The sequence below is a fragment of the Drosophila simulans genome, chromosome 2L, assembly GCF_016746395.2.
Source record: "Drosophila simulans strain w501 chromosome 2L, Prin_Dsim_3.1, whole genome shotgun sequence".
NCBI lineage: Eukaryota > Metazoa > Arthropoda > Insecta > Diptera > Drosophilidae > Drosophila > Drosophila simulans.
In genome coordinates, this window is record NC_052520.2 from 20,547,993 (window position 1) to 20,569,572 (window position 21,580).

The window sequence follows — 21,580 nt, forward strand, 5'->3', positions numbered from 1 at the left end:
AGTCATTTCACTGCAACTTCTTTCAATGTTTACGACGAAGAAAAGACAATTAAAAGCAGTTCTACATATGAAATTGGTTTTATTACCTATACAAAATCAGATTTCCTTGGAAGGCGGGAAATTACCTCGAAATCTAGACCGGAATCGATCGGTTTCGTCTGCCAGACAGACACAAAGGAGGGAAAGTATTTCGCACAGTGTAAACAAACCTTCAAAATGACAGGCTGTCTGACCTCCTCCTCAAAAAATCAGCTTATCAGCATCTCCCGAATATAAGTGCATACATATGTGTACATATCAAATCGAATTGAGATCATTTTAAGAGAGCAGCGGAAATTATTTTTAGAAATAAAAGTTTGATAGATAGATTGACGGATTGTCTCCCTTTTTAGAAATGTGGAAACTAGTTAAGGGCCAAGCAATTGCAATTGATTAGATTCCTGTAGATTATGCATATTGCCACAATTAAGAGGTTATCAATGGGTCACTCGCATGACCAGCTGTCTATTTAATCTAGCTAGACCTCCAAATAAGCGGTGTGCCATTATTGTGCCTAACTTCCGAATTGATTCTCTGAAGGTTTCAGATCAATTTTCACATCTCTTTAGGTTAAATTTTGCTCATTTCGTATTCAATTATTTTTCCCATCATTGATGGAGCGGAATTCAGCGCATTTGTACTCGATCCCACTCCGCACCTGACTGGATGAAACCAAATTCCGAGTAAACAATCTATACTGTAAGTTAAATATTCGATTTTGTTATTGTGTCGCCAATAACAACAATGAATAATGATTAACTGATAATGAAGTAGTACGGACAATATTTCAGAAGCAACAACAAATGCGGAACTAAAGCAGACAGTTAGACGTTGATCACTTGACTATGGTCAAGTACAGTGCGATACAGTTCAACCTACGAGTATACCTAATGCAGACGCAAGGCTATACAAATATTACAGAATGTATGGACTCTAATCAAGGATGAATTTGCATTATCGCAGCAGAAATGGATCACCAGTTAGGTGCGCTCTTTCGAACTGGTAAATATTTGGATTTCGTCCAAAAGACAAGGATTGACCGGCCGGCTCTACTATGCCGGTTTCCACTGTACCTTCAGACTGTACAAAGGAATAACAAGATTTACATTAGAAATTATTTGGCGGCTCATTGCGTGTTGGCCAAATCAATTAGGTAGAAAATCACGATACATCAATTTGCAACCAGCTGCGATACGCGCCGAGAACCCCCGTATACATATATACCTCATATATATAAAGATATACCTATACCTATATATATATATAGGGAGCTAACCGAGGGGCCTGGAGCGTAGAGCCTTACAATTGTGCCACTTATTTTTGTGTGCCTTGTAGAGGCGATAAAAATGACTCGATCAAATATTGACATTCACGTGTGCTGCGGATGGAGAGGTGTGGAATGTTGTGTTGTGCTGGAGTGCTGGCACTCCGATAACTCACCCGACATGAAATGCAAAAGTATCGATGTAATGGGATACAATACTGGACTGTAGGTAATATCGGGGCAGTCGTAGCCCAGGACATTCACGATGCGATCGGCCACGGCGCGTCCCGTGCTGGTCAAGTGGTAGGGCAAACAGTGGGTGGCATCCACAAAGGCGGGCAGCATGATCGGCTTCTCCGACAGCTCCGTGGTGCCAAAGACCTGAATTGTAGGTAAACACACATTAGTTAAGTACGGTACAATAGGGGGCAATCTTGGTCTATGGATCCCACCTGGTGAACCATCTCCCAGTAGAAGCCGTCTAGCATTTGCTGTTTGGTCTGGTGCTGGCCACACAACATCGGCCATAGCTGGGCTCGGATCGGGGAGTTGATGGGCCACGAGTTCTCCCTGAGTATGTTCTTCACGTCGCGCTTCTTGCCCTGCTGCAGCAGCTGTTGGATTTCCGTGTAGGAGCGCAGTGCCGGCTCCTTGCCTGTAAACAGAGATAGGGGACACCGATTAGATAATATTAAAGGTCCTCCGTGGGAGTAGTGGGCTACAAGTGGTGAATATTAATAGATTCACGTCGGCTATGAACAGAAATAGGTTCCCAAATGTATACGTATTACATTTTAGGCGAAGATAGCGTGGGCTTACGATGTTCTCCAAAATATACATATATATTCCCCTATAAATCTTATCTTAATCACCTACTCTGATTCCATTATATGCTATCATTCAATCTCTAAACGTTTAATCCTTACAGCTGATAAGTACAGTTTAATTGGAGGCGTAAGTATGCAGTGCTTACTTGATTAGTGTTCAAGCTAATCCCTCTTAGGTTAGGTCATTAACTCTCACTAATCCTTCGACTATTTAAACTACGCGACCAAACAACACAAACACGAAGACCTCAAGTGGTCGAGGCTGCCGTTTTGGCTATTTCTGGCACTTGATACACTTCAATCATATGACACGATTGTTTTTGTTATGGCTAATAATGGAGGTTCTTGAGGTTATCACCGCTCTAGAGCCTTTCAACTGGCAGTCCAAGGAACCTTTTCCACTATCATCAAAGTCGCGAGGCGCTTTTGACCAACGGAGCTCAAGATAAAAAACACTTGTGAACCGCCGATAAGTAGTTAAATTTCATGTGTAGGGTTGCGACATTACTCATGCCCCGAGTGGTCAAAATAAAATACTTGAGAAAGTGCATCTGATAAGCAAAAAATGTTCATTTACTTGATGAACACTTCCCCACAATTTCATTAGCCTTTGGCGTTGGCTAGTTTTCAGAAAGGTGCTGTAGGCAAATTTTCCCACATTAAGTACCATTGACGTACATGAAGTAAACTTTATGAATTCTTCAGAAATGGTCACTTAACTGTTTCTGTTTTTGGTAACATTCCCAGAAACAAATGCCGATATCAGCTAAGCACCTTTAAATATTTTAAGCATGTTAAAATTCCAAGCAATAATGTTTGCTACGCAACCAATGGCATCTCTTCCATGTTTTACCTCATTTGAAATGAAAGCCTGGAATTAACTAGCAAAAAGGCGAGTGCATTATAAGTGTAACTAATAGTATTTAATTAAGTGCTGCTTTTATTCGAATTCATTAAATCTATTGTTCTTAAGGTAAATCAACGGCTCGTTAAATTAGACAATTATTTCTAATTAGGTGTCATGGGATTAGGGCCTTTTTCGGAACCCTCCGTGCTGCGTTGAAACCCCTTACTCCCCGGACTTCTCAAGCAGATGTGTCAATTGGGTGACAGCCGTAGATGTACTATCACCTCGGTCAGCTGGTCAACTGCGTATGTAGGACAACGCCGAGACCCCCACCCTGCTCCATCCGTATCTGCGGCCACCTCAATGCCACTTATTGATTAGCTATCGGTGTGGGGGTAATTGATTGCACTGCGGACATGTCTCATTACAGGCGGCGACAGCTGATCGATTTTTGCATGCCCCTCTTATCGCCGATAGCTGATAAGGTGGAAAGCCAGGGAAATAGCGCCGGGCAGAGCCATATCAGTATCGGGCAGCAAATCAGATACTGAGCTGCAGAACCCACTGATTTATTTGCCAGCTCGTTTTCCCGCGATTTGAAAATGGTTTCGGATATCGCTTGAATAAAAATCGTTTAGCATTAGGCCAATAAAAGATCGGGGAGAACTATCAAATTGCTCCAAAGCGATAAGATACGGGGTGAGTGTGTTTTCATTCAGCAAACGCAATAAAAATAAAAACTGGTATAATTGAGTGGAGCTTCGCTCAGTCGCTGTGTCGCTTGTGGGGGTAATTAATCCCCATCTACGGCATCTCGCGGATCCATTTGCATTTTTCGAGCAACCAATATGGAAACACTGCGATGCATATCGTCACCATATATACTGCACATTCCACTTACAACAGATGCAGTAGTTTTCCTATCATCGCAATCAATTTCATTTGTTTGCGACAGCGAAACAAACCCCTCAAAACATTCCTCATAATTGGATATTATGTCAGTTTACGATCATACTTATAACACAACTATCCAAGTCAAAGCCCCAGCGATTAACTCGCATAGTTTAAATACGCTAAACGCCATTGAAAGTGTGCAATCTGATTAGGAGCACAAAACGCAGTGCAATTAAATCAGCAATGTAGCGGATACCATTTGCTTCAACGCCGAAGCTTTATCGCTATTAGTATGATAATGGATACACACACGAAAATATCATTCATTGTCTTCCACAACAGCTGGGAATTTTGGAAATTAAAAAAGATTTATTCGCGCAGCTGATCTGTTTTATTTTTTTGTTTTCTTGCTCTTCTTACGCCTGAATTATACTTCTCTACTAAATATATCGATTTAAGTATTATTTTGTAGAGACCTGTGGGTAATAATAAACATTTATTTTTGAAGCATCAAAGAATTTTTCATGCAAGGTTGTAACTACAGAAGAACAGTTTAGATAAATACAATGTTTATGAAAAAACGGGTCAAGTGGAGACTAATAATTATATGTGTACCATTCCTTGGATCAATTAATTCAAGGTTAATTGTCGTGTTGAAAAAAGGAAAAACGATGGTGTACTCATTCATTCCCGAATCTCTAAAGCCACAGGTCTAATGCATTCATTTTGTCAAGAAGCTGGTAAATCAAAGCATCTACGCTTAACATGAATCTATTTGGGGTTTTGAAGAGTTTAAATTAACACATTTTACCCTGATTCAAGAGCTGGAACTACAAACATTAGTTTTTTATACTAGGTGTTTTTGAGTCTGGTTTGGTCTCGTGTTTGCCCGTGGGTTTCATTACCTGGACTGAACTGGAAGCACTGGCATTTGGTGGTGATGTCGTTCGAGCTGGCCGCGATGAAGAGCGGCAGCTCGAAGAACTTGTCGCACTCGGGATCGACGTAGACGCTGCTGCGCCGGCTACTGAACTGCTCCAAGTCTTTGATGCCCAAGACTTTGCCAACCATTTTTCACACTGTGTTCTCGAATCGCTCCTTTCGTCAATTTGTGTTTGTGTTTCTTTCGATTCGACGGGGTCGCCTTAATTTTATTGTTATTTTGTTGCTTTATTTTAATTTTTGTTTGTTCACTCGCTTTTTTGGCACCGAGAACGACATCGTTTATGTAGATTTCAGTCTCTCTTTTGTGTTGCTTAATTTCTGTGTTTTCGTATTTTATGCCCGTACACCCTGTTCACTGCTGCCTTTTATTGTTTTAATTTATTGCGATCTGCAATTAGCTGTCGCCCGAGCAGCGACGCCGGCAGCGCTTGAATTTAATTTGCAGCACATTCAACATTCAATTTTTCAGATCACATCTTCTGCGGGCTCTGGCTGTATCGAAATGTAATGTAAATACTTCCACGGCGGTTGAAAGAAATCATTACGCATCCGGGCGATGCTAGCGGGGATTGGATCGCGGCCAAGAATATCGGAGCACGGCGAGTTCTCTGACGGGCTTACGTGCGGAGCGTTCGGATGCGGCCGGGCTTCTCAGATATTTTCCGGCGGACAGGCCGGTTTCATTCGCGAGCCTTCTCAATGAAAGCTCCCCAATGAAGAATAAATGAAACGAGAGCGATCGAAAACCTGGCGCGTGCAAGCTTTGATGCAGAGCTTTTCGCGGGTCTCCTGCTCTTGCTATTCTGTTTTGTGATTTATTTCTGTTTTCCTTTCCTATTTTCGTTTGTTTATGCTTTTCACTATCGGGCGCCACAGAGCAAACAGCTGTTTTCTGTTGCTCTCCCGCTCTCGAAGCGAAGGAGGGGGTAGAGCAAACACCCAAATCTAGTGAAAATACCTTTATAAATAGCTTTTGTGGGAAATTTCGTAAGCATGGCGCAAAAGAGCTTGGAAAATGCCAGGCGAGAAGAGAATCTCGGGCATTCCTGCATATACGTAATGTGGATTTATGAGCGTTTGCCAAGGAAAATTCCATACCACAAAATAAAATTTATGGCGAAACCTCAGAAAGTGTAATTTTCTGCGTTTCGGAACAAGTCTCAGCAGCACATTGTGAAAACATAAGAAAAGAGGGAGGAAAAATACTTCTGGTCTAAATATTTATTGGGGAAATTCTATATAACTTCCACGTAGCTATGAGCAAATCAGGTTTGGAGGAAAAATTGACCAACTTTAAACCAAAATGATTTACATAGCACTTTAAATTTAACCTTATCGAATAATGAAGTGCAAAAGATAAAGAATCGTAAGGAGTTATATTTAGAAAAACATCTAACAATTAGCTGTTAATTTCCACTTTTCCCAGTTCATAACTCCAATTACGATAATTTACATTATTCTAACGACCCACAGACCGGATTTTCAGCACTCACAGAAAAGACTAGCTACAAAATATAATTTTCTAACACTCACGTGATGCCCCTCTTGCTTGAACGCATTTCAATACACATTTAGTTTCTTTCACACCATCCGCTCATCTTTTTTTAGCGTATTCACAAATTGATTTTTCACATGTTTTGTCAGGCCAAATTAAATAAGACCAAGTCAGCCGTTTGTTTATACCAGAAATGTATAAATAAAATGAGAAAATAAACAGCGCGTGGCCATTGGCCACTGGGAAAATGGTTTTTCTTGACACTCTCATACGGCAAATGATTAATTAAGCAAAATTTAAAAAGTATACACAGAAAAACCCAAAATGATACGAGCCTGACGGCAATTACCTTTGGCTGTATCGGGTTTTTGTAGAATATTTCGTTTATTTATGGGGGAGGGATTGCCAAGAATTTTGACGACACGAAAGTGCCCCATATCACCTAAAGAACAGATATACAGCTGTGTTCAAAAAAATAGCAGTGCGATGGAAGCAAAGAAACACAAATGTATTTCTCCATGTCCCTTTTTGGAATCCACTTTTTTTTCCACTTATTTTTGTAAAATGGAATGTATAGATATAGAAAAAAAGAAAATCGCGTCAGTTTTTCATGTTATCCTTTTTTTATTTACATTCTTGAGCAAATTCACCACTTTTAGGCTGTTCATAAAAATAGCAGTCTCTGGTTTTGTCCATTGTAAAGTCTCGAAATGATAAATATTTTTTAAAAAGTGAGTTTGGTTAAGTTAATTCGTATATTTTAAAGGGCAATAAATTAAAAAAAAATTTTAAAAATTTTATTTTAGTGGGTAGAGGACAACACTGCTCCCAGGAGAAAAGAATGTTAATTTTTAAGCTTAGAAAGCAAGGAAAAACATATAAGGACATTCAAAAAACCCTTGAATGTTCTGCCAAAATGGTATCCAATGCCATTAAATATGAATGGAAGCCCGAAAACCGTGGTACCATACTTAAAACCACAGATATAGAGGATCGGCGCATAGTTCGTTACAGCAAAGTCTATCCTTTTGCATCCTTTGTGGACATAAAGTTCGAGCTGAACTTGGGAATAAGCTTCGTTACTATTCAGAGATGACTACTGAATCAAAATTTAAGTGAGAGGAGTCCACAAAAGGATCCCCTACTTAGCCCTAGGCATATTAAGGCAAGGTTAAGCTTCCCTAAAACCTACCTAATCTGGCCAGTCTCCAAATGGCATAATATCCTTTGGATTGATGGGTCAAAAATAGTGCTATTTGGTGGAACTGGTTCACTACAGTATATCTGATGACCTCCAAACACGGAGTACCACTCAAAACACCCACTGATGACTTTCAATCATGGTGGACCTAAAATCCTGGTATGGGCTTGTTTTTTTTACAATGGTATGAGTCCATCACATATGATTTATGGTATTATAGACCAAAACGCATATGTAAATATACTTAGTGATGTCTTACTATCATTTTCTGAATATAATATGCCCTTAAAATAGACATTCTAATAGGATAATGATACGAAACGCAGAAGCAAATCGGCTAAGAATAGGTTCACCCAAAATAGAATAGATGTAATGCCGTGGCCAGCATCATCTTCCGATTTAAACCCGATTGAAAACCTGTGGGGGGACATTAAACAATATGTGTCGAAGAAATTCCCGACGTCTAAGGCTCAGATTTGGCAAGTTGTGCAGGATGCATGGTCAAAAATACCCCCCAAACGTTGCCAGGACCTGGTGGACTCCATGTCGCGTGGGTGTAAGGCTGTGCTGGCTAACAAAGGCTATCCAACCAAGTATTAGGCCCTAATTAACACATTAAAAAGAAAAACTAAGTTCGTTCTAAGTCAAGTTGATTTTTTGTACTATTTTTTCATAGCACTGCTATTTTAGTGAACACCTGAATTTCTGTTGTTTTAATCTATATTTTCGAAACTATCAAAGAAATAAAAGTGAAACATTTGCTAAATTGTTTGAAATTAAATACCTAACGATATTTAAAAAAAAATTTGACCATTAAAATTGTAAATCATAGGAATTTTTTAACTTAAACTCGCAGGTCCCAAGCACTGCTATTTTTTTGAACACAGCTGTACATAGATCTATAAATGATGTCCCATGAGCAATCTGTTGTGAGTGCCATATTGCCACTCCTACGTGGGGTGAAAAAAGAAACCCAATTTGCGCACTTATTCATCTTTAGTTGTAGATTAAACAGGGTAAAAGTGTGTTGAAATCAAGGGTCCCATAAAAAGTCTACCAAAATACGCTTTCTGAGCCTAAATAGCCTTTAATTGGTATTACTGAAGTGGCCGTAAAGTAATTGCAGATAAGTTTGCATCGCTATCTTTATGATCACTCCGTTTGCAGCGATCGAAGAATCGTAAATATATAAATGAAATTTATGCAGCGGGGCGGGACTAGTTAATTACTCAATTAATTGATTCTATTCAATAGTAATTGACGTAGTTTATTGGGAACTTCGTGAGTTTCCACTTATATGATTATCGCGACATTCTGCCTCAAAATTTAATTCACATAAATTAATAATTCTGGAGATTAAAGTGTGATCGAATTGTTAAAACGAAAACCACACACACTCTTTATCTTGAGCGAAATCTTCAGCTTGACATCGACTAACCAAAGGTCTAAAATAATTGTGACATGATCTAATGTTCAATTTTTAGCAATGGGAAACAAACAATAGACTTAAGCAGAATCAAGAAGGAATATCCGCGTTGAAGGGGCCACAGCGAAAGGTTAGCGGCAACAAAAACACATTCTGGGCATGCAAATTGCAAATTGCAAGTGCAATTTATTACATTTTCCCCTCTGACGACATTGGCACCGCATCGCTTGCCAACTGAACTGAGCTCGCTGGGAAAAACAATTGCCGGCTGCAGCTAAATTTAATTTGACAACGTTTTTCAGTTTGGCAAACTGCAGATTAATGCTGTTATTGCTGCCGAGTGCCCTCCTGTGTCGCGTTTCCCTTCCAAATTGTCAGCGTTTTCGGCTTAATTGCATCGCACAACAAGCGGCGCTGGGCGAAACAAGATTGGGGGCCTACTAAAACATAAACGAGCAGTGGAAGTGGGAAGCCACCTGAGGAAAGACCTTCGGAAACGGCGAAAAGTGGCGTACCATGGCAGAAAGATGACTAAGTGAAAGATAGGAAACAATCTAATAATTATGAGGAACGTACCCCCAGCCATGACTCATGCCATCGATAATATAAAGTCATTTGGTTTATTTTATTTCAATGCAAATACCAATTTGTAAGAGTGCGCAATAAAGATTCAGCTTTACGCATAAACACAAATATAAATTAGTAATAATTAAAAATTAAAATATACGATAAAAGAATTTATTTATTCCTGGATATTAAGATGCAAATTATATGGAGACTTGCAAATTGCGGTTCGTAATACTTATCGATTTACTCATTTCCCCAAAATTATCTGTACAAACTTCGATGTACCCCAAATGCGATACTCAAACAACGTTCAGCCTTTTCCACCGACGAACACCCACAGACACATGAGTGTGTGATGTATGTATTTGTCCAAATCAGTTGGCTCCCTCAGCAAATTATTCATATCAATTAATTCAAGGGATCGGGACAACGAAGTCAACGAGCATCGCCTCTACCAGATTGTTCAGACTGTTTAGCACGCGCTATAAATATCTTGGACCGATCGATCGGTCGTGAGCTAGCTATTTGTCAATTAGCACCAGCCATAATTCTGATTTTCGAGGGACGAGGCACATGATGGGCGACCTTTGGGATCGATCTCGGCGTTTTTGGGGGAGGCATCGCCAATGGGCATCAATTGCCATTCGCCAGGGATCGTATAATACCGGGCCTAAGTGGGCGGTTGGGGGTGTTCCGCGTTGGCGTGAAGCGATGCGATTCGATGCGAACCACGAGCCTGGATCGTGTCCCGCCGATATGGGAAATTAATTAAGTTATTGCCGTGTTAACTGCGCCCGATGATAGGCGCCTTTTGAGCCTGGCACAGAACGTTTTTGTTCCCACTTCTTGTTTCCTCTCGAGATGAGTTTTCAGCTGGGCAGGAAACTGGTTTGAGCCTTTACCCACTCATATGCACTTTATTGAATTGATTTTTGAATAATACATTCCGTTGAGTGGGGTCGCTTTTTATATTCGATACTTTATTATGCCCGCCGTGTGTTTTATTAAACACAGCACGTTTCTTTTATTATGGGCATAATTTTGCATTCAATTAAAACGGCGAGCAGAAAACCCCTACAATTCATTCAGTTTTGATTGTTGCAACAACGGTTTGCTCTAGAAAATCAATGTAAACAAACTGTGCTGTTTACATTATTTATTCTCGTATGGCCGCTTTATTCATTTCTACAACCATATACAAAAAATAATCAAATTTACACTGAAAAGTTTATCTAAAAAATAATAATTTAATCCCATTCTGGATACAAATCTAACTTAAAATCATTATGATTTTGCAATGTATATTTTTAGAACATATATGATCCGTGAACTACTTTAATTTACACCGAAAACCTCATAGTTTAACTCCTCTTTGCGCACTAGTGTATAGTGCACACATGGCGTATGCGTAACGCAGCCATTAACCATATAGCATTGACTGACTGATCGAGTGACTGACCATTGAACAACCGAACGCAACGCACGAGACTATGTACATTGTACACATAAGACCAATGGTGTATATATTATAATGATTCGTTGTATTTTCTCGACTTGAAATGTTTTTTGTATGTTTAGTTTTTGGTTTGGCAGCTAGGCGTGATAATTAACGAGCCGTGATTTAAAAGTCGATTTTGCTTTAAATGTGCATTCCGATTGCGATTTGAGGCTGCCGCAGGTGCACCGACAAAAAATATACAATCTTCTAAGTATGCAAAATGAGTAACATGTTTATAAGGACCAACAATGTTTCGAAATTGTTTAAATTTCAGATTAAAAACCCATGCATAGCGTGAAGACATACATTTTCTTTCAGTGCACCTATTCACCCATTTGTTTATTGACACACGCACTTTGCAAACATATAAAGTATTTACGTTGACACGCGACTCGTTTCGAAAAGTATTCCAATTTGTTTTCTCGATTTTCTTTTCGATTTCGACTCGGGTATGTGGCTCTTCTCCTTCTCTTTCGTGATTTGACAGTTGACAACTTTTGGGCATATAAACTACACTCAACCGATCGGTCGGCGGATCGAGCGGGGGACAAAGACAGACAACCACCGGGCCCGAGGGTTGGAATTATACTGAGATTAGAGTTGAGAAGTCGCCAGCGGTCCCGCTCACTCTCTCTCCCGATTCGCCAGAGAAAATGGGAGAGAGGCCGAAAGACAGGTGATCGATGCATCGGGGACACACAGTTGCTATCAAAGCTTTTGGCCCATCGAATGAAAACAAAAAGCTGTCTAATTAAAAGCTCCCCAGAAAATATCAAACAGTGCTTCTTGTGGTTTTTCGCTCTCAGAAGTTCGTTCAACTTCGGGAAAATACTTCAAAGGGGCGCGTCTCCACAAAAAGGGCTTCCCATATTCCGGGACCGGTAAAATATTCTGGAAAGCTATCCACCCATTATACACACCCACATCAGCAATTCAGTGAGCCATAAACTGAGCATTTGAATCAATAGTTGTAAGAGTAAACTATTTGTTGGGAAATCGGCGAACGTAATTTTAATAGCTATAACGTGTTTTGTGTAAGGCAACTTTGTTGGCATTTCATTAAACGCCATCATGTGATCTCAGATCTGTGGTCATTGAATTGCCGATCCGGTAAACCCATCAACGTGTGAATCAAAAGTGTCGCATTTGCAGACAAGTGAGATGGAAACGGAGACAATGGACCGCGACACCTGCGATGCCAAGGGTAAAAGCATTAGACGGCTTTGAGGAAATTGAAGAAATCGCGGCGGAAATCATTCTTCAACTAGTTGCTCGCCAGCAAGTTTTGCAAAAATAATTATAATTCTTTCTATTCTTTATGCAAATACATAATGTAACTATTATTATTATTCCATCTATTAAAACGCTTTTTCTAAACACATGACAAAAAGGGTTAGACGAACGAATCGAAGATGCCATTACTGTTAGCCAACAGTCGTGTCCCGCAACAAGTGTAACACCTTCACAGCAGTGAAAAACTTTGCAGCATACTTTGGGGCAACTCATTAAAATACAGCTCCCGGCTACTCGGCAACTCATTTTTATTCACGCACACAATGACGCCACTTATGCGCTTGTACGCACTCAAAGAAAATGAAAAATAAATATACGGAGGAAAGAGCACCGGATGGAAAATAAATATAAAGTTTTACGATGCAAAAGCAAATGATTTTTGCACTGGGAAAAGAGAATAACAGCCTGGTGCTGCCCCAACAATTCACTCTGTTATCTAAACAACTAGAAAAACAAATAATGTTATCGCAGTGTGGCAACAAAGAAGCGAGAAAATCGAAAAGAGAGCGATTGAGCTTTATCCGCCCGGCATATCTCTTTGGCTTTTGTGTAACTATATTTTAAGAATTTTCTGTTCTTTTTATTTCACTTTGTTGAGTTTCTTTAAATACCCTCTCCTACGCTCTGGAATTGGGAAATTTTTTAATTGTGATATTTTCGTATGTGAAATTTGCTGGAGTTTTTGGTACATGTCATTCTGGTGGTATGTATATAGAATCTTCGATAGAATCTTGCAATTCTTTACATGTTCTAGACGAACGAGATCAGAACTCGTAGCATCCCTCAAGTGAAGTGATATCCCTAGGATACATTCCATAGCTTCTATCTTTATGTGTTATATTCGAAAACCAAAGAGCACGTAAACAAAAGCATCGGAAATATTGCTAACAAAAAGCTTTTACTGTGCTTAGTGACCTCAAACACCTAGGAAGATATGTATGTATGTACATACAACTGCACGCATATCCATTATCTGTGCACACTGTGTACTTTCATCTAATTAGAGGCGCCGCTGTTGACAGAGAGTTCAAAAGAGCGGAAGAAAAGGCAACATAAGAGAGAAAAGGTTAGGAAAGGAAATTCAATTAAAACAATCGCATCAGCGGAATTTATCGATTGATTGTGAGGCTAGAAGCTAAATGGCTAAAATCAATCAGCCAGCGGGAATGTTTATCACTTTAGTTCCATATCTCGGAAGCAAGAACGGGAAAACAAAAAGGCAAATATGATCTGTTTATAGAACTTTTAACATATGCTCGCTCGCTTCAAATAAAATCAAACATTGCCCAATGTTACTAATCAAATTATATTTTGGGCTTTGGTATTTTGGCATTATAACCATATTCCTTCCGCTCCCAATTTGAATCGAGAAGTCAGCAGAGCCGCCAGAGAAAAGCATCCACGATCATCCGACACGCAAAGCATCGTGATGGTGGCGCAGATACAAACAAAAACAAACAGTGCCATTAATTAATAAATCCGCCGCCCTTTCGCTCGGCTCCTCCGCCTTTCAAATCCATGATGATGATTGTTTTATGCCTCCCAAGATCAAAAGACAAATGACAAGTGGGCGCGAGTAAGTAAAGCGTTTTTTTGGGATGTTGATCTCTGTACCAACATGATTTAAAACTAGAAACCTTAGCTAGCTAACTAAATATAGTTATACATTACAGCTAAAATTGAATATTGCTATTTTGACTTCTTGTCTATTCTATTTCAAATAATTTTCCGACAGTTCCTTTGACAACTACATGAATTGGATCGATTTTAATCAAATTTATAGGTTATAGGTTTTTCGACTTTCTTATGGCAGCTATAAAAAATATATATAAATACAATATAACTTGCCCTCAGGAAATGTTACTTCTAACAGAAAATCTATCTCTTTCTTGAAATGCTATTTATTGGCTTGAAAATATAGCGTGAGAAATAAAGCACAACTCACAACAAAAAAAAAGCAATATAAAAATTCTCGAAAATTCATTCTTTTTTTTTTTTTGTGTGGGTGAGCTAAATAATCACACCCTCAAGCAAGAGTATAAAACTCATATGTGATAAAAAATGACAAGGAATATCACAATGATATCACAACATTGCCAAACTTTAGAATTTCAACACCTACGACTTTTTTATTTTACTTTACTTTTTATTTCAGAGGCAGCGGTCATAGCGGTCAAAAAGAAATGTCAAGAACACAGAAAAACCCCAATGAGTTGTTTCCAAAATGCATAGACAAAACAAAGCAAGCAAAACAGCAAGAAAATTAAATTCTCTGACTTTAAAATATGCGAGTGAGTGACTTATATAAGAGATTTGCAAATTGCAACCCCATCAAAAACCAAAACATTCTCTTGAAAGCAAATTAAACTTAAGATGACTAAAAATAAATGCAGAACCAAAACAAAAACCGAAACGAAACAAAACATAAATAAACCAAAATAAACGATACTAGTTTGCGTAAACCAGTTTTGGTCAGTTACCCAATTTTCGAGATTCATTATATGGGGCACACTTTTCGCACATTTCCCCAAGAGGCACGTGCTATAAGGTGGGAATGTGCGGCATTATAAGGGTATTGAAAAATCATATTACATACATACATATGTATACAGAACATCGGCTGAGCAGTGGAAATTTTCAAAATATATGAAATTCCTCAATTTGTTGTTGTTGGCAAAACATTTTCCAATCGCACAAATGGATCATAAAAAAATCCTCTTGAATGGAAATTTATTTCCCCTCGTTTCAATACATAATTTGGCATTAAATAGCAAAACAAAATCGTTTTCGACGTCAACGGCATGAAAAAATTGCGAAAATATTCGGCTACCATTTGCTTGCGTAAGCAAATATGTTGTTATTGCTAACAAGAAATAAATTTTAAATCTAAGCTATAAAGATTCGTATTTTCGGATGCTCTTATTATTTATTTGCTGCTGTGCAGTATGTGTTTTTGAAAATGAGATGGCACGTGGCCAGTATGACACAGAAAATATGCTTAAAATTATATGCATTTAATAATGGATTTTCCCAAATTTTTAATTTCGTTTATATTTATATCACATTTAAAGGAATTTGAATATATTTGATTGTTAATATCAAAGTAAATCTAATGCCGATCATAAATTTAATCTTTTCAAAATCTTAAGTCGCATGATCAGCAGCACAGCAAAACAAGAATTATTAAAAAATCATTGAGAAAATAAGCAATCGAAGAAAACGAAACAAGCACGAGAGTGATGAAAAAGTTGCATTTATTTTTAAACAATTTAATTGGCAACTGGCCAAGAGCCGTAAAACGTGAATGGTTTTATTTGTTTGGTTTTTCCACAGCACGAGCAATACTATATTATTCTATACTTTCGGGTTCATTATGTTAATCGAATATTCGGTGCTTATAAATGGAATATAGATAGAGTATTGAAACCGTATATTCATCCGATAAATACATAACGCGTATATTTTGGCACATATAAATGGGCTCAATATGTATGCACATTGTGCCGCTGTGCACAAGACTCATTATTTCGTAAATCAAAATCAAGGCCAATGTCGAACGACGAGGGAAGGGAGATGCACTATTGCTTCTCGATGGATTGCATTGCGCGATTTCCTTTGGAATCGAAATTGCATTATATCAAAGAAAACGAATACGCTAGACATCTTACTATACTATACACAGAGAAGCGTAAACAAATTATTTTGCGAAATCTGAAATGCATTTTTTGTGCCCTATAGAAATAAATCGATTTTCCCATTTGGCCACATGACGAACGATTTATTTCAACCACAAGTCGCATTTAGTTATCTGACTAATTCACAAAAAAAAAAAGCTTGGAAATGTTCAGAATAGCAAAATGTCCCCGAAGTAAAAATTGTATGTCAATTCTTAAAAACTGATTGCACTACAATTCCTATACTGATTTCTATTTACGATGTGTTGCCACGCCCACCAAGAACAAATCATTCTAAACTGCACCGCCCAAACTTTTGAAAAATGTTTTCATTTAAAAAAAAATTGTATTTCTTTTACTTGCCCATTTTAATTAATATGCCAAAATATTCTTGGGCACCCCCCTGTGAAAATGTATAAAGGGGTATCTTTTAGTTGATACACTTGCATTTGATTTTTTCATGAACCTACCATTAATTTGGTGCTTTTACTTGCTGTTCTTACTCCATGGTTTCGGCCTGTTTATTGATTAAAGTATTCGTGCGAGGCAAAGTAAAAGGCAAACAAATACTCTTTCGCGAAACGCATAAATTAAAATTGTGCCCTCAGCGAAACATGTTTTCTCAATCACCTGATTTTCTTGTTTACGTGTGGGAGGCATTTTCATTTTATTATCTTGTTTCCAATTTCTACCGATATTTCAAAAAATATTGAAATTTTTCGTTTTGGAAGAAACTGAAAAAACTCGACAATAGCATTCTCTCTTGTTTTTAATCTGATGGGTAAGTAGCTTAAGTGTACTAGAGACCCACGTGGTGTGCAGCTTTTTGTACATAATGGGAAACCTAAAATTTAAACAATCACTATAGCACTGGAAAAGTTGACAGCCTCAAAACTTCAAACGGTTGGCAGGTCTGCCACCATTTTAGTTCACTGATATACAAGGCGTTTTTCAGTCTACATCAATTTTAATTGTGATTTTTTAGTAAGGATTGTTATCATAAAAATGGGAACCGCAAGCGGGTTACCTTTGAAACATCCACCTACCCACGACCACCAGCCGCGTCTGAACGAGGTGGCCCAAAAGTTTCTAGCCGATTTGTACGAGGAGCGCCAGCGATTGTCCGCGGAGTTTCCACTTTGCGCACTGCTAATCGCCGAGGGTAAAATCAATTCGGCCCTTTACAGGGTATTTTAATGGTACTAATCCCACATTGCAGCTGTGGACCGTGTCTACGGCACTGGTCGTATTCCCGGCAAGGAGTTAGACGTGTACAACCAAAAGCCGAAGAAGATTACCCAAAAGGTCTTCGTGTCCGTTAATCAGTATCCCAAGGTGGGTTTTATACTTTAGCTGTCTCCTCCGTCCGCAAAATGAATCCTTATCCTTGCGCAGTTCAACTTCATTAGCAAGAGTAAAAATCTATTGTTATTTTGCAGATCTGTCATCGACAAAAAGTTGGGAGGCAACAGCAATGGGTCTCTCACCTATATCAACCTGATTAAGCGAGCTACGGGAAATCCGCCCGAGTAAGTTACTTGTAAAGTATAATCTTGTATCATTAAATGACCAAACCAGGTGTAATGGACCCGCTTCCCCGCTTCCTAGTATTTTGATCTTTATAGAGTCGACAATGTGGAGGAGGCGGCCGTATGCGCGAACCGCCCATCAAGTCCTTTAAGACCAATTTTGTTAAACGGACAAACTTTATAAAATCCATGCTGGGAGCACAGTGAAAATCCTTTAAACAAGAATTTTGCGGCATTCAAGATGATGCTAAATGCGCTATCAATTCCCACAATCATGCATGTAATAGATCCGCAGTTTGCAATTTGATTAGTAAATAATAAATTAAGCGGGTTTTATTTCACTGTTTAATTTCGAAGATATTTGCATTGGACTACTTTTCATGGACCTATAATTAATATGGATATGTTTCCTTAGTTTTTTTTTTAATATCTGTGTAACGAATACTTGATAATCAAGAAAGACTTGTTTTTAATTGTACTATATTAATTGTAATATATAGAATACTAATTTAACAGTTTATATGTTTGGAAAACCAAAAAATGGTATTTTCATATACCGGTACCATATTGACATTTACCATAATTTTTTTGCTTGGCCAACTCGTACCCTTTAATATTATCTCAAGAAACCGTATGCTAGGCCCGACGAAATCTCCCGATAAATACTTTAAAACAATTTGTAAATTTCCCTAGTACTCACCCGTTTGCTTTGGTAAATTGTAGAAGTCGAGGGTTTTGATCTCGGACGTCTCGACATGCGGGGCGAACCCTTCGTACAGATCGCTCTCCTCCACGATGCCGCTCAGCTTGTCGGCCTGGGAAGAGGCATCGCCGCCTCGATGGTATGGCATCTTCTTAGCCAGGTTTGCGGTCTCTGGATCCGGGTCCTCTGTCAAGTTTTGATTCGGGTTGGCGTCCACTCGGATCCGTTCCTCCCTCCAGGCAGTTGGCGGCTCTCCTTCGTTGTCTCTGTTTGACTAGATGGCTTTTTACCTCGCAGTGCTTTGCTGTCCGCGGTGTGGCAATCGATTTGCGGGTCTTGTTTGGGCTTGTAGTCGGGCTAAATATAATACTACTATTATATTTATGTTTTAATTTTGTGTAAACGGTGGCCAAGTTATGGAGACAGAAATACTCCAATACGATGGTGCCGCGCGGAATTCATTATAGTAAACGTTTTAGCACGAGTACTGCAAAAGCATAGCTGTGTGTGAATCAAATCGCAATTGTCGGCGTTTTCGAGTCTGCAATGAGATAGAAGTGGGGACGCTTGTTATTTATTTTCGTACACATTTTGAAATGCCCGAAACAGACAGCTTAGGATCCTTCACGGTTAATCGACAAGATAGCAAAAGCATATGGAATCAATTCCTTCGACTCAAAATCGAAATTAGTTCAATGACATGACCCATCCAAACTGTACAGTAGATAATGCCAAAGGCGCCATTGGCTCATAAAATACTTGGCCCGCTCATTAATTGCGAGCCGGCTATAAAAAGCAAACTGGCCAGATTTTTAATATATATAAAATCACACGCATATATAAGACGTTTTCGCTGCTGAGGGTGACTCTACCGACAACAGCAGCCGGTTTGATATCTAATTAAGTCCAACAGAAATTAGAAAAAACAACAATATCCAGCGCAAATATTTCACTCGGCCATAAACAAAAATGTACTTAAATCTAAATACAAAAAAAACAGACATTTATTTATTTTAAATAACTGAATTATCAAATAAATTTATAAGAAATTAAAAAATACCATACAAAAATCCAACCTAATGATATTAATATTATTTGTTCAAAGAACAAACTTTTATGGCTTTTTACAATAAGCAACAATTACGATTGTTTGAATAATCTTCGGCACACGCTGCGTATAATCAATACTGAAATCCTTTTTTTTTTTCAATTTTCCACTTAACTCATCATCATGTTTTTGGGGAACTAAAGACGGGCTATTTATCTTAAGTGTTTGTCCCCCCATTTTGCCAACTTTGCACGCATATTTCGTTCTGTTTTCGTCACAATTCGCAAGCCAAATCAGCGTCAAAGCAAACGAAAAACTTAAATTCAATTGCAAATTTCTAAAGGAATTCCGAACACGTATCGAAAGCCAAGCAACGGCGAACCGCCTCTTGAGCTTTTTATTTTCCATTTTCCTTTGACACTCTTAATGATTTAGCCTGTCATTTTGGGAGGGGGGGCCTTTTGGGGGACTAGGAGGGTCCGACATCGGATAGAAATATAGAGAGACAGACAGGTCTGATAGATCGCTGCGTTTGCTTGATTGGCTGTCCGATATAAGGTGTCGGACTCTTTACCTGGCCAGCAGAGCCGGAGCAGGCGGGCAAACAGGTGCCGTCAAGCGGATTTGTCGCCGAAACAAGTTGTATCTATGGCAGCTTCGAAGAGAACTCAGATGATAAGAGGTTCGTCTGAGGTGCGTTAGAATGACATGGAGTGAAGCAGAGATGGCCTTTTGCCTATGATAACACCTAATCAATAACAATACTGTTTTGGTGAGTATGAAAGAGGGACTTCAGTGAGGATGATCCTGGATATTGCTCATCTGTATTTCATTCTCCATCTTCAAGTGATTACACTTCCCACTAATAAGCCCCCCGTTTGTTTTACAATGAACTGGCAACTGGCAGCACAGGGAGCCTCGACTTTTCCATATTACCGACTGGCTAAGTAAACAAGTAACGGAAAGTCTTGAATCATTTCCACTTCACTTCAGTTCAGACTTCAGTTGGGAGCTCCGCCCTCTCCAAAACAAATATCGAGGCACTTAAGCCTCGAAAATTGTTCGCACAGTTCCATTTAATACCACTCCAGTCAACTCGACTCAAGTTGACTCGATTCGCTTCGTTTTGAGTGGTAATGTGCAATTTTCATATGTATGTCAATATTATGCTACGTCTAGTATTTTCAAGGTGCCTCGGGTTACGTCGTCAGCAAAGCAAAGCAACACGATTGAACACAAATAGCGGCAGGTATCACATGGACAGACATATAGAGTTATTAACAATAATTTGCACTGCAGTTGAGCTGCTTGTTTGCTTGCTGCCCGCTGCCTCCGGACTCGAGAACGTTATCTAAATGTTATAATGCACCCAATTTGCGCTAATGAAATCAAGCGGCCCGCCACTCAATTGAATTCAATTGGACAGTGTACAATGCCTAGCTTAGCCAAACTCAGCTAAGCCTCGAGAAACACAAATGTTTCGGCACCGAATCGATTAACGCTCCCGGCAACCAGCAGCTAATTAAAACGTTTATGCTAATGAGGCGACACGCCGTCATGTCGGTGTCGCGAGATGTCAGCCAGGAGCTGGAAAATCGACAAAAAATAGTACGAAAATGCTGAGGTTACATATGCCAAAATATATATCCTAATTACCTAGACAACAACCTCTAAAATAAAATACGATTTTAGGACAAAGAGTCGTTATAAGAGCAAACTGAAATATTTATAAACCCATCGATTAAACAACGTTTGAATCAATCATGATGATTTGTCATTCCATTCATGATTCATTTTCGCATTTATTTGTATTCTGTACTCTACTTCATGAATCATAACTATCAAAATGAACCTAAAGGCATTGAATTTATTTTTGAATTCCCAATCATGCAATATGTGTAACCACTGTACATGCTAACATATGTATATATTTGATGTAATTGACATAATTAACGGCTAATACCAGACAAGTATAAGCCATAAAACCGAAACCGAATCAAGTCAATTGGAGCCCAAAAATAGTTCAACTAGCATTCACCTTAGCATGCACCTAAAGCAGGTGCTAAGCAATTTCGGAGATAATCACTGGCCACAATGGGTTAATCGTCGATTGCCAGAGACGAGGCCCAAGTAATGCCACAACAATTATGTGGGTGACTTGTGGCGGCTAAAGTGACGCAAGTGCAACAATCGGTGGGTCAAGTCGAGACTCGATTCGATTCGATACAACTCTCGTCACGTAATTCTCGGTGCAATTTGCGTCAGTTAGCGAAGAGGAAAAACTTTTGAGGTTTCCCAGTAATTTTCCACTACGACAAAGTTCACCGAAG

At 38.9% G+C, this 21,580-nt stretch overlaps 2 protein-coding genes across 19 annotated transcripts in view; one reads left to right on the top strand and one right to left on the bottom strand.

Moving 5' to 3' along the window:
• Positions 1–21,580, bottom strand: part of LOC6733017 (GTPase-activating protein skywalker) — a 41,220-nt gene that overhangs the window by 7,119 nt on the left and 12,521 nt on the right. For 9 of the 16 annotated variants that reach the window (XM_039298566.2, XM_039298564.2, XM_016178003.3 and 6 more), the window contains 3 exons: positions 18,200–18,743; positions 1,756–1,958; positions 1,480–1,684 (listed from right to left, as the gene is read on the bottom strand). In XM_039298566.2, the coding sequence (XP_039154500.1) occupies positions 1,480–1,684; positions 1,756–1,958; positions 18,200–18,350 (559 nt within the window). In that variant the 5' untranslated portion in view covers positions 18,351–18,743. Of the gene's footprint in view, positions 1–1,479; positions 1,685–1,755; positions 1,959–4,776; positions 5,495–18,199; positions 18,744–21,580 lie in introns of those variants that run through there. The other 7 variants (XM_039298569.2, XM_016178007.3, XM_039298573.2 and 4 more) reach the window with 5 other exon arrangements.
• On the top strand, positions 16,886–17,835 carry LOC6733018. 3 transcript variants are annotated; one of them, XM_016180467.3, is made up of 4 exons: positions 16,886–17,132; positions 17,190–17,305; positions 17,410–17,510; positions 17,579–17,835. In XM_016180467.3, exons 1-3 carry the CDS (start codon positions 16,976–16,978, stop codon positions 17,473–17,475), a joined length of 339 nt encoding a protein of 112 aa, XP_016025709.1. In that variant the 5' UTR covers positions 16,886–16,975; the 3' UTR covers positions 17,476–17,510; positions 17,579–17,835. The 3 variants fall into 3 exon arrangements, with proteins under 3 accessions (XP_016025709.1, XP_016025707.1, XP_016025708.1); XM_016180465.3 differs by having other exon boundaries at positions 17,410–17,499; positions 17,549–17,835; XM_016180466.3 differs by having other exon boundaries at positions 16,887–17,132; positions 17,410–17,499.

Bases quoted from the DNA above. Each gene is read 5' to 3' on its own strand.
- LOC6733018 (XM_016180467.3), top strand. From the start codon at position 16,976: ATGGGAACCGCAAGCGGGTTACCTTTGAAACATCCACCTACCCACGAC. The intron at 17,133-17,189 runs GTAAAATCAATT...CCCACATTGCAG, and splicing joins CGCACTGCTAATCGCCGAGG to CTGTGGACCGTGTCTACGGC. The intron at 17,306-17,409 runs GTGGGTTTTATA...GTTATTTTGCAG, and splicing joins CCGTTAATCAGTATCCCAAG to ATCTGTCATCGACAAAAAGT.